The sequence below is a fragment of the Schistocerca nitens genome, chromosome 4, assembly GCF_023898315.1.
Source record: "Schistocerca nitens isolate TAMUIC-IGC-003100 chromosome 4, iqSchNite1.1, whole genome shotgun sequence".
NCBI lineage: Eukaryota > Metazoa > Arthropoda > Insecta > Orthoptera > Acrididae > Schistocerca > Schistocerca nitens.
Genome location: NC_064617.1, coordinates 342,658,158 through 342,672,072, shown reverse-complemented (window position 1 = coordinate 342,672,072; position 13,915 = coordinate 342,658,158). Strand labels below are relative to the sequence as shown.

Genomic DNA, 13,915 nt, shown 5'->3' with positions numbered 1-13,915 from the left:
AAATGGGATGACACTACTGCAATGATGCATTGGAGTCTCACCACTAGTACATGGCGCATTAGCAGTCAGCTCGATACTCCACAAACTTGAGTATGGCACACGTTACATTCTGAGGGCTTATATCCTTTCCATGTGCAGCCTTTGAAACATCTGCATCAGATGACTCAGTAAGCAGACAACAATCTTCTGAATGGTTGGCCATACACAGAGACATCATGCAATTAAGTTTATTTAACGATGAGGCAACATTTACTCAATGGGATCACGAACACCCACAACTCTCATACATGGGTGATGGAGAACCCACATGACACAATGGAAACAAGATTCCAAGTTAGATTCTCAGTAAATATTTGGTGTGGTATGATTGATGATCTGGTGATAGGGCATGTACTCCTACAAAATCGCATGACAGACGCAACATAAGCATGTTTCCTGACTGAAGATCTACCTGCATGTTTTTGCCTGCATTAAAGATCGACAAAACAAATATGCAAAACACAACACACCCTCCAATGCACTGACAAGTGCACTGAGTTGGGTGAGGGACTTTTTGAACACCTCTTATAGGGTGGATCAGTCATCAGTCCCTCCTCTATTCCGACTATCACAGCACTTACACAGCATTTTGGTAAATAAAATTCACATTTGTCTTCATAATCATTCATGTATATATGTAGTCTTAAACTGGATACATGTTCGTGGGACTTATTTGGTTTATTTCCAGATGTAGAATCACCTCACAAATCAGATACTGGTTTTTGGGCTGGGATCTTGGTAAACAATTTTCAAATACTTACTACATATAGTACTTTGTTCACCTCATGGACGCAGTTCAGTATACACAGTTTTTGTACTCTTATAATATTCTTTCTGGCACCTCTTCATTTGATATCTTAATATCTGTACGCAGGATCTAGGCGATCTGTCCTTATCCATCAACAACAGAGGCATCTGCTTTCCAGTATATTTCACTTGGTCCTCTTCAGCTCTTTGGATCATTTTCTTGAATAACAGTGTCCACTTCTCCTATCCTCGCCAAAACATTTTATCAGTGTTAAGCTCTTCAACAATACTAGCACATCAACAACTTACTTCCCCTTCAGCATGAAACAAATCTCCCTTACAGGCTTTCCACCTACAGACATTGCACAAATGAGTCGTATTTCTTCTAGACCACATCAGGCTGCCTTCATAACTACCATATTTCATTTTATCCACAACTATGTTAATATTATTTTTAAAATATATGTAATCAAGAATCACATATTGTGTATAAATGGAGTCTTGCTTCATAATTACAACATAGTTTTGAAACTTCCTGGCAGATTAAAACTGTTACCAGCTCAAGGCACTAACTTGTAACTTCTGATTTTTGTGGAAACATGCTCTACAGACTGAGTTATCTATGCCTGACTCACAAGCCACTCTCAAAACCTTAGTTCCACCAGGAGCTCTCTCCTACTTCTCAAACTTTATAGAAGTTTTCCTACCTGCCTTGTAGGTCTAGTAAGCCTGAAAGAAAGGATATAGTTTAGACATAAGGTAGGGTATTGCTTCCAGACTGGATTTTCACTCTGCAGCAGAGTTTGTGCTGATGTGGAACTCAGCTTTAGATCCACCAGTACCTCTCTCCTCAAATCAGCATACAGTCATCTGCAGAGTGAAAAGATCATTCTGGACAACCTAGGTTATTTGAAATATGTAACAAAAGCTCCTTGCTTGCTTACTGGTTAAAGTCTATGCTACAGGGAAGTTACAGTAGTGTAAGTCCTGGCAGAATGTGCATGATTTAGGAGCAAAGGTAACAACTTTGGCATGTCACTTTGCTGTGGACGACTGTTCAGTTTCACTGGCTGCATCACAACCCCTGCCATCTTGATCTGTCCCCTCCGTATTAGCTACAAAGATGGGAACTGTCCTGTGACATATTTTTCATTTGCCTAATCCTCCAGGCTTCAATCTCCACAAGCCCCATAACCTCTCCACCCTGCTCCAAGGCACTAGCTTTACTCATCCTGTGCCTACACCCTGTTTTCTGCAGTCTCTGCTTCCTCTATTCTGTCACCCACTCCCTGTCCACTGTTCCAAATCATCATCATTGTGCACTGCACTAGCTCACCAGAGCTGGAGCCCATATCGCATTCCTATCCTTTGCATCTGCTGCATCCCATGAGCCATCAGCCACTCTTCTTCAACCCTCCTTTCCACTTCTGCTGCCTTTCTCCCCTCCCCCATTCGACCCGACACAACCCCTCATTGTAGTCAAACTGTAGAACTGCAGTTACAGAATTGTGTATTCAGCCTGTACAGAAGTGTGTGTGTGTGTGTGTGTGTAACTATCTATGCCTGTGGTAGTAAACGTGGTTCCCAATGTCCACTACTGGGCATTCCAGCTTTCTTGGTGGACAGCAGGCAGTAAAAATTTTAAATATATTTTCATTAGGTTTTCATAAAATTTTGACGTAAAGTTTGTTACTTTCCTCCTTCATAAAGCACCACTGCTGTGGAACCATAGTGTGAATAGAAAATTTTACTAGTAACAGAATACAGAAGTGGGCAGTAGGTAAAAAAATGTTCACTACCCCCAGTCCATGGCAAAAGTTAAGCTATTTTCAATCTTAATTTATAGTATGTACAAATACGTACCTTTGAAGTCAAAGATGTATGATATTCTATTTGCAAGAAGACTTCTGAAAGAATGTAATGCCCCTGTTTTGTTGAACAAGTGCAGACCAGAAAACCAGTAAAACTCAGAATCACAAAAGCACAGTCCCACAAAAACACCAGTACGAGAGCCTCGGAGTGTTAAAGGATTCACACCTGTAATACAAGGACAGCAGATATAAAAATAAGTGTTACTAAAGAAGGCCGTAAAAAGGACATTTGCTTGTCTATATGACACATAGAGTTAAAATATTTGGATAGAAAGACGGACTATATTTGAACAAGATTAATTTATTGATTATTATGTTATTTATAGTTCAGTTAGTTACATACCAGCATCAATTATAGCTTCACACACAACTTCAGTCATTATGCGAGCTTGTGGATCCATTTTATCAGCTATTGCAGGGGGAAGATTAAAGAATTCTGCATCAAAATGTGAAAGGCTGTTTAGCTTGCCTATATGGGGTTCTTCACCCCACAATCCTGTGAATTAATTGAAAACATGGTTATACAATAGTAATTGTTTTCACATTCTCTCTGTAAGATAACACAAACTGCAAATCTTTTCTAATATTATTTCTACATGAGATATAGTGTGTAGTATATAGATCTGTTCCAAAGTGTGGACAATTAACAGCCCCATCCCTTTTGCACTTGCTTCCCCTGACACGTGACACAGCTGACTTCCCAACTGATGAAGTGCACCACTTCATGTGGGTTTCAGTTTCAGTGCAAGAGAAAAGTTCAGAATTGTTTTTTTGGGGGGATGGGGTTATTGTATTCAGTACTTGTTGGGCCCTGTCTCCCCCATACAGGGCCTGTAGTGGGGTAGCAAGACAGCCAAGCCACTCGGAGGTAGCCGAAGGGCACGCGTTAAGCTCACACAGATTGGCGTGAGGTCTGGAACAAGGTAAAGTAATTATCCTATAAAGAAAAGAACGTAGTTCTTGGAATACTTAACTTTAATCCACAATTGGAGAACATCGCTCTTGTTTAGACATTATTACACTGAATATAAACTGGTAATGGCACCTTGCTAGGTCGTAGCAAATGACGTAGCTGAAGGCTAAGCTAACTATCGTCTCGGCAAATGAGAGCGTATTTTTTCAGTGAACCATCACTAGCAAAGTCGGTTGTACAACTGGGGCGAGTGCTAGGAAGTCTCTCTAGACCTGCTGTGTGGTGGCGCTCGGTCTGCAATCACTGACAGTGGCGACACGCGGGTCCGACGTATACTAATGGACTGCGGCCGATTTAAAGGCTACCACCTAGCAAGTGTGGTGTCTGGCGGTGACACCACAGGGCCCCTCTGGCAAGCCATGCACAGTAAAGTCAAGCAGTGGTGATATGTCGTGTACTTCCTAGAGAGGCGTCAGTATCCAAGGGTAAGGATAGTACCTGAGCTACATTTGGTACTGTAACTCAGGTTTGTGACTCTTGGCAGCTCAATCCAATACAGCTATTTGCTACAGGGCAAATTTATTTGCCCAAGTGTCAGTTTGTCACACTAAAAACAGAGAAAACTATGGAACACAGCAAAGCACATCTATTGCAATCCATTTATAAGAAGTTAAGCACCTAATATCACCAACATCCACCCACAATGTGAAGTAGCCTCTGCCATGCTCTTCACAATAGCTTACAGAGCATGGGTGTAGATATGGACGCATGCTAAACATAACACACTAAAAGCAACAACATCCTGAATTCTAAATTTCCCACAACAGCAGCAGCAGCAGCAGCTCACGTTTGTTCACTGCTCCTAGTTTAGTCTTTATGTAAGCGTAATCTAGATTCACACTTAATTCCTACAGTTATTTTATCATCGAAAGAGACACATTCATATATAGAGATTGCTAAATATTATGACCATTACAATATCACAATGAAGGGGTTGACCAGTGTTCATGAATGGTTGAAAGCTGCACTAGACACTGCTAACCAGTTCCATACGACCACTGCTAACTGCACTGGTGATGGAGTGGCAGGGCAATCCCATGTTGTAAAGATGTTGTGAAGCCTGAGAGCTACTCTTTTTGGCAATGTGGCCTGCAGAGAACCCCCATCCCCAGTCTGGCACCAGATGGCCATCTGACGATGATGCATGTGATGTGTCCAGATATGAACCTGTTCCACAAGAACACCGTACGTGGTCAATGGCCAAAAGACAACCCACACACTTCTAACAAACTGGCTGTAAGTTTTGCTTCCTGCCAGTAATCAGAGACCTTATTTTTCCTGCTCATGCAGCAGTTGCTCCTCTGTCATGGTCATGGCACCGACAGAGTGGAAAGACAGAGCTTACAGTTCTAGGCAGTTCCACTGTTAGTGCATTGTGGCCTCTCTTGAGGTAACTGTATTACAGAAGTGAAACAAAACAAATATGCATGAAGTGTATATCCCAGGAGGAACTGTCTGCCAAGTGGCCGAGGTCATACTAAGAGCATTTGAGAGCACAGGATGCAGTCAGCTGCAGAACATTTTTCACATAGGGACCGATGATGTCTTTTTGGAGACTGCTGGAAGTGGTGAAGGCAGCTAGCCATACTTGTGAGGACTCTGCACAGCTGTGCATTTACAGTGTCATTCTGAGGAATGATCAGAGCCCTCTGGTCTGGAGCTGAGTGTAGAGTCTAAACCAGAGGATTCTTGATTTCTGTGACAAATCGCTGTAATTTACTTGACATCCATTACACAGCAGAAACTTGTAAATCTGCGCACTACCACCAAAAAATGGGCACAAGTGTTGCAGGGAACATGTGAAACACACTTTTTTTTTTCTTTAGATTGGACAAAATCCAAGCCTCCCATAGAAAATGGCCACCAGATAAACCAATTATTTCAGAAGGCCAGATAGCAAATTCAGCACATGAGAACTGCAAAGTATTTGCTGTTAACTGTCATAGTATTCACAGGGTGTAAGTAGTCTGAGGACACCAGGGGAAGTACATAACGGGGTCTCCCTCCACCTCCTTCATGCTGACTCCCCTCCAACCCATCCATCTCAACAAAATGTCGCTCACACATCATCTCTCACAGACAGTCACTGGCCTCATCCACCCTGACATACACACTACGTTCCACCATTTCCCTGCTGCTCGCTTCCCACTAAATCCAAGAAGTGAAATAAGTAGGGTGAACTTAAAAAAAGTCTATTTTATTTTAATTGCTTTGGTGAATTGAAACATAAGCTTAACAGTTTTCCCCTGAACTATTCACATATGAAGCAGCTATTTCTCCCTGCATTACTGTACATAACAAATATTGCTTGCGACCCGAGGTACACGTTAATTAAATATAAAACTAAATTCTTTCATTTGAGAATCTGTATTTAATTCGTACGGCAATGTTTTTATGATCAGAATCAAAAATATTAAAATTTATTTATCACAACACTGACTAATGTCACAAAAAGTGAAATAACATCTTGTAGTTGTAGTAGTAGTAGCTTCATTCATCCCTAGAACTTTTTTTACAAGGATGTCAAAGTATTTACAAGTTTTGACAAATTTAAAATAAGCTAATTCAAATACACATACATTTACAGACTTCTAGTTAGAGACAATCATTAGATTTACTCCTGGTATACAATACTTCTTTTACAAATAACTTATTAAATAATGTTATGCCACACTGTTCAGTCATATCTCACTATCAATCACTGCACATACTATACACACATTGTTTCATAACACTTCACTCACTACACACACAAACACATACACTGGTGATCTCTGGACCGTTTTCTGTACTGCAACTTCCAATTTACTATCCTGAAAAACTGAGACAGCATCCCTCTATAATGAGTGAGATGCTGTGCTTAGAAAGAGAAAGAGGTGTTAGTGCTGTGCTAAGCATAGCTTGAGGTAAGTTTTTCTAGGAAAGGGAAAAAGAAGAAAAAACATAGTGTGAAGGTGTTATGTGGACTGTTGGATGTTTTATAATCATTATTATTATTTATTTGTATGACTTTTTTTACCAAACTCATACTCTGTTTTATCTAAGTAATCCTTCAATGTATAAAATGTATTGCACAACACATACTTTTTAATTGCCTTTTTAAATAAGTGTATTTTTGCAATTTCTATATCTCTAGATCTTATAATTAAATGTTTCCCTGAGACATTTAAGTCTCTTTTTATTGTCTACGATACTAATGGCCCAGATATCGCCAGTATGTGTGTTTGTTTGTGTAGTGAGTGAAGTGTTATGAAACAATGTGTGTATAGTGTGTGCAGTGATTGATAGTGAGATATGAGTGAACAGTGTGGCATAACATTATTTAATAAGTTATTTGTAAAAGAAGTATTGTATACCAGGAGTAAATCTAATGATTGTCTCTAACTAGAAGTCTGTAAATGTATGGGTAAATGAATTAGGTTATTTTAAATTGGTCTAAACTTGTAAATACTTTGACTGTAACTTCTATGCAATACTCGAAAAATACTCGTTTACATAGTTTACTAAGAGAAGTGGATTATTTATTACCTTATCCCCATCCCTTAGTAGGATGTTATTCTTCATTTGTTTGCCTCTCCTTGTTTCCTTTTTTATAATACCCCAGACTGCTTTGCTTTTATTCTCTGCATTATATATTATTTTGTCATTAAATGACTTTTTTGCAGCAATCAGCACCTTCCTATAGATCTTTTTGTGTCTATGATAGAAATTTAAGAATTCTGAATCATTGTGACTCTATGATAATGATCGAAGCAGATGAAATGAATTAAAATTTGTGCTACGACCCTTTATCATGAAATTGAGGTATTTAAAAAAGTGTTTGGGAGGTCTTCTTAATACCTGCTGCTATCCATCTGTTTTTGTAAGATGTTGATACAGACATGCATACTTTTGGAAATGCCTTTTAAAAGTTCAATTTAAATAATGTGGAGAATTTAGAAAATTTTTCCTTGTGCTCTTCATCCCAACTTTGTTTTGCTAGTTCTTTTGAAAAATCTTTTATTTTGATTTTCTGACAGATGGTGTTTGTAGGCTTGTAGTTTAGGGAATGATTATACAACTGCACTATAAAACAAAAACGAATAGACAATTAAAAAGAAGTACATAAGCCTGAATATCTGCGTAAAATATAAACTAGTCCTACTAATCAAAGCAAATGCTATGGGCCCCCCACATTATGGGATCCCGAGCCTTGGCGTAGGACAGATATGAATGGTATTGTACGTAGTATCAAATGGAGAGACGGTGGTGTCCAAACCTAAAATGAGTAGTAACGACTTTAGCTCATTTCTGAAACTGAGCGCTGGCCACATTATGTGTCGAAAGTTGACAACACCGCAAAACTTACGGGGGAATTTCCTAAAGTTGTTTGAGCTAGTCGTAATAACCCAATCAAGTACGATGGTTGTCCAGAAAGTAAGTTCCAATTGGTTGCGAAATCGAAACCACTGGTGAAATCCAGTAAAGCTTTGCACAGATGTGTTGGGCAGTGTCTCTAGTATGCCCGTCGATCGTGCTGCGTCGCTCTTTTCAGTTTTGAGTGAACAGTGAGCACGTAAAGATGCATAGGGAATAGCGTCTCGCACCAAGTATGAGGGCCTAGTTAGAGATTTCGCCTGTGTCATGCAGCCCACATAACACAACTGTCGAGCAGTTCCTTCTTCGTTCCAATTCTCGGCCGCACACTGCAGGGGCAATGAAGACGCTTCTGCAGCGTTTCCGATTAGAACTGTTTGATCACCCACAATACAGACCGTAATTGGCTCCCCCTGAGTCTCATCTCTGCTCATAAGAACCGCTGTCTATGAAGACAAAATTTTTCCACAGACAACGAGCTGCAGACCAGTGCAGATAACTGGCCGAAAGCATAGCCGGCTGCTTTCTATGACGAGGATATTGGGAAGTTGATACAACACTACGACAACACTCGAAGTTGGAGCGGTGACTACGTAGAGAAGTAGGTGGAAGGTGTACCTAACTGTTGGAAATAAAACGTTTCTGGTTTTCACTGTGGTTTCCATTTCACGACCGATCGGAACTGCCTTTCTGGACAACCCTCGTATAATATCGTTATACTGATTGTAATTAGAAAGAAAGTAACCAATGGTTTATTTTTGTGAGTCTGATATTACACATTCTACAGTGTATGAAGCTACTTTTCGTAGAATACTTTTGATACGAGTCGTCTAGAGCAGGGGTGCCCAACCTTTTAGCTTACCTGGGTCACACTGGAAGAAGGCGAGTATTTTTGGGCTGCACATAAGGTACTTACTTAACACTAAAAATAACAGTAAAGAAGTTCGATGGAAATGGTTGCTGTTCTCAGGGTGTTCTCAAAGTCTTCATCTGAGATTTTGGTTCTAGTTTTACTCTTGAAAATAACTGTTCTTAAACGTAAGTGCTTCCAAACAAAGATGATGTATACAGGGTGGTCAGGAACGGTGTGGAAAGCTCGTAAGGAGGTTGCAGGTTAGGGTGCGCTGAGAAATAACTGTTAAGAAAAATATTCGATATGCTGCGCCGTTTCCGTGCTAATTACCGTGTTTGCTAATCAGGGAGTTGCGTGTGCAAATTCAAGCGCCCTGTCTGATACAATTAGTGCAGGTGTTCTCATAGCGTAGATGATAGCTCACGACACTGCTCAGCCTTTAGTTCAGGTTTCATTGTTACTACCGTCCCATGTCCAATTGTTGTAATGTTCTCTTCTTCGGTTTTAGGAAACCATCTCTGGCGTGCTGCTTGAATTTGTGTGTGCAACTGCCTGATAGGCGAACATAATGCTAATTAACTCGAAAACAGCACAACCTATCGATTTTTTTTAACTGTTGTATCTCAGCACAACCTACTCCGCAACACCCTTACAAGCTTTTCAGACTGTTTCTGACCACCCTGTGTAGCTCATGACTATGCAACAATGGATATTTGTCTCTGCGCGGATACGATTTATAAAAGTCCGACGAAGATACATGATCAGATTGTTCTTTTGGCTGGATGCCAGACTGCAGCTCTATGCATTCCATCTGAAAATCTTTGGCAACGTACCTGTAGTGTTTGTAAAAGGTCTAGCATAAATACAAAAGTTTTGGTTATTTTTCAAAAGTTCTGAAATCGATTTTCAAATTCTTGCATCCGATTGAAAAGTATGGGTGCATATTTCATTCCTTTCTTAGGATTATGTTTGGCCAATATGCTGAAATGAAGAAAAAAAATGTTTGCATTTACTTGTGCTTGCCACAATTACAGTTTCATTCCAAACGTATTTATTGTTTGAAACATTTTACTGATAAGTAGATTTCTGTATCTGCCCACCCAGTTGGTATCGTCAAGTTCCAGCACAGGTTTTTCTTTTGATATCATGAACAATTTAGTTTCATGAATTACGCAATAAATTTTTTTTTTTTATTTTTCATCTGGCCTCAAGTGAGCCACCTTGCTTCTGTAAAATATACCGTATCATTAATATTCAGCATCCAAGCTTCTGAGGAATTTCTGGAACTGATGATGATTCGGTCCTGTAGGAAGCTAGTCCGTGGGCTGTCCAATGACGAATTTTGTACAATTATCAGCTATTTTAGAAATGCCACACTACAGTAAAAAGATTTCGTGAAAGCCCATTGTAGAGATGTTAATGTTAAAATGTGGCTCTTATTTGCAGCAATGGATGCAATATCAGGTCAAACCTGTTATAAAAGTAATACGATACTTTTAGATAGCAAATATAGGCAATAATTCCAGTCCACATGAATATTACTAACTTCTACCAACTTGTAGTGATCAGAACTAACATGAAAAAGATTCTTTATCACAATTGTACAGAAATAGCACAGAATATCCTTGTATATCTATAAATTAATTTTTTACTTGCTTTGGACCGGACGCGGCCCGTGGGCCGCGTGTTGGACACCCCTGATGGGCCGCGTGTTGGACACCCCTGGTCGAGACTGAAAGTTGCTTTCTTGTTGATGGACTGTTGTTGCGTAATGTATTGTCGTTTCCCGGTGTCTGTGTTCTTTATGTGTTGTTCCTTTGCCGTTCGCTGCGGACTAATGGGATACAATACTACTGTTTAACAACAGAAGAAGAAGAAAGCACTTAATGTAGGCGATCGATAATTTTGGTTCTTAGTTCACAAAACCAAGTATGCGCCTGCCGATACTCAACTTGAGAGTCAAACTGAGACCAACCAGAAGTATGGCAGACACTCTTAGAACGAATTATTGCCGTTATAACTTTTTTAGCAAAATGAGGTCTTGCCTTTCGGGGTAGTGATGAAATTATTGGGAACCACACAACGGAAATTATTTAGGTTATTAGGCTTAACAGCCAAATTTGACATTTTTCTTGCTCAACATACACATATTCACGCAAACAACGGAAAGGGACAAACGTATTTGTCAAAAACAATATGCGGGGAATTTATCCATCTACTTGCATCAGTCATACGGGATCAGAATATTTACGAAATTAAGAAATGCAAATATTATTTCGTTTCATTGGATTCCACTACAGAAATATCGCATGTAGACCAACTGACTCTGACAGTGCACTGCGTCCTGTCATCTGGGCCAGTGGAAAGATTTGTAAAATTCCTGGACATGGAAGGCCATCCTGCTGAGCATCTCGCACAAAGCTAATTAGATTTTTTATAAATGAGAATGACGTGATGGCGAATACTGTCGTGGGCAAAGCTATGACAATGCCAGCAACACGAGTGGGCACGAACTAAGAAGAAAAATAAATATGCAAAGTACATTCCCTGCGTTGCAAATTCATCATATTTGGTTGTCAAGTGTGCTATAGAACGCTGTACAGGAGGGATGTCCAAAACGCGGCCCGCATACGGCTCAAAGTATCAAAGCGGTCCAAGAGGTGAGCATCTACCGCACGATCGGTATAAAAAAAATTAAAAATCCTTTTATGTAAAGTCGTGATAAACGGAATATTTTTGATCTGAAACTCTTGCGATACGATACTATTCTCTCTCTCTCCTTTTTTTCTCAGCGATTACTGTTAGTAGCGCAAAGATTAAGTATACTATGTACAGCCCAAAAATACTTTTTTTCTTCCAATGTGGCCCAGCCAAGCTAAAAGATTGTGCACCCCTGCTGTACAGAAACGTCACCCCCCCCCCCTCCTCCACCACCAGATCTACCTATCGATGAGGTCTGCTTTTGAAAACACTGAAAGAAATTAGTTAAAAAATTCCGTCTTTGGAGAGGTTGTCGGATACTAGGTAATCGGTCCGAGGAGATGCTACGAAAGTACTTTTATGGGGTTTTTACAATATCAGGCAAGTCTTGAATGACATATCTAATAACATGGATCAAAATGCAGAATTTCATTATCAGGCTTACTGGCTAGTTTCGAGGATGGATAATTTGGAAACGAAAATAATGACTGCCGCTTGGAACGAAATTCTAGAAAGCTAGCAAGGGACATGTGCTCCGCTGTGGCCGTCTAACCAAGACCTGTAACACAGGTTATGTCCTTTATAAATCCTTACACGGGTGCGTCGAAGCAATGCGGTCCACATTTTCAGATATTGAAGCAAACGCCAAAGTGCTGAACGTCTGTGAAGAATATTAGCAACAGATTTCAAGACGACGCAGGCGAAATACAAAGTACGAGCATTCCAGCTGGTTTACCACACTCGATGAAGATGGAGAAAATCAAACACCTGGACAATATTTCGAAATTCAGATGTTTATTGTCTTAACTGATAATGTGTTGCCTGCATTAGCTCAGCGCAAGGAAGCATACCAACAAGGGGCTAGTGTATTTGGAATATTTCGGCAATTTAAGTATTTAACAGTAGAAGAGATTTTGGAAAGAACTCCAATTATCGTCAGTGCTTACCCTGACGGCTTGGAAGAAAGCCTAGGTGCTGAGCTGGTGCAGTTTTATGAGCAGCTCAAACAAATTTGGGTGCTGCTTTTGACAGCAAAAGCCACACGTCCCTGCAAATGCGGTTTTGTGAACTTTTCGTGGAAAATTCATTAGAATCGTGTTTCCCAAACGTAGAAATAGTCTTATGCGTTTACCTGTCTGATGATCACCAGCTGCAGTAGAGAACGTTCTTTCTCAACACTGAAGCGCATTAAAAATGGGTTGAGGAACGCCATGGAACAAGAACGTCTAAACTATCTTACCTTAATGAACACAGAAAGTGATTTCCTTAGATGCATTGGTTTGACTAGTGTTCTCTCTAAATTTACCCAACTTAAATAGAGAAAAGCTCGTTTTGTAAAGTGCTGTTTCATTTCATATCCTAAAATATGAGGCGTAAAGCAAATTAAGGACCTTTTCTTAGAACATGCTACGGGCCCCGTGCTAGCTGAATCCGGCACTGATGAAATGTACTCGTATTTGTGTACTTAATGGTTTTTGTTTTATGGGCGTCTGACCATGGACTAAAGGTTCGGCTCCAATGCGACGACTGTAGTCGCTAAAGCGCTGAATTCAGGGCGTATCCCGTGTAAAAAGGTCTTGATCAGACGACTGCAGCAAAGAGCTAGTCGCTTGCAAGAGTTCTAGGATTTCGTTCCAAGCAATTCCAACTTTACCACAGTGTACAAAAGTGGAAGAAAGCACCAAGATGCCGACTGTCTCTCAAGAAACCCTGTGCAAGACCATCAAGACTTTGATGAAGATAGTGACTGTCTCGTTGCACTTCAGGATCTCTCTGCTGAGCAGAAGAAGGACGCCAACCAAGATATCTCAAATTATGCTTGCCTTAAATCGGTTAGAGGATGTGAAAGGACAATTTAAGGTAGTTGATGGGTTACTTTGCAAGAAAAACTTTGATCCGTTTGGAAAGAGGTGGCTACCAGTGATTTCTATGTGATTAGATATTCTACAGAAATTCCATGACACACCTGAGGCCGGACATACGATAGGATCCGGAAGATGTTTTTCCGGACAGGTTTATTGAGGAGTGTCCGTCACTATGTATCGGAGTGTCGAGAGTGCCAGAGGAAAAAGGCAGTTACTCAGAAACCACCTGGCCGACTCATACCAATTCCACCAGCCGAAACGCCTTTCCAGCGTGTTGGGATTGACCTCCTCGCACTATTTCCAACGTCTGCTAGCGGCAATAGATGGATTATAGTTTGCACTGATGCCATTACGCAAGCCGTGAAAACAGTCGAAGCATTCAAGGTAGCCAAATTCATCGTCGAAGACATTGTATTAAAACACGGATCCCCCAAGGTCGTTAATTACGGATCGAGGGAAAGTTTTTCAATCGAATCTTGTGACAGTGATAAACTGTCGGAGCAACATTACT

General features: G+C 40.3%; 1 protein-coding gene across 1 annotated transcript in view; it reads right to left on the bottom strand.

Moving 5' to 3' along the window:
- Window positions 1–2,992: 2,992 nt before the first annotated feature.
- The window catches only part of LOC126252296 (fatty acid synthase-like), a 110,415-nt gene continuing 99,492 nt past the window's right edge, over window positions 2,993–13,915 (bottom strand). The window contains exon 3 of the mRNA XM_049953178.1: window positions 2,993–3,153. Coding sequence (XP_049809135.1) covers window positions 2,993–3,153 — 161 coding nt within the window. The remainder of the gene's footprint in view (window positions 3,154–13,915) is intronic.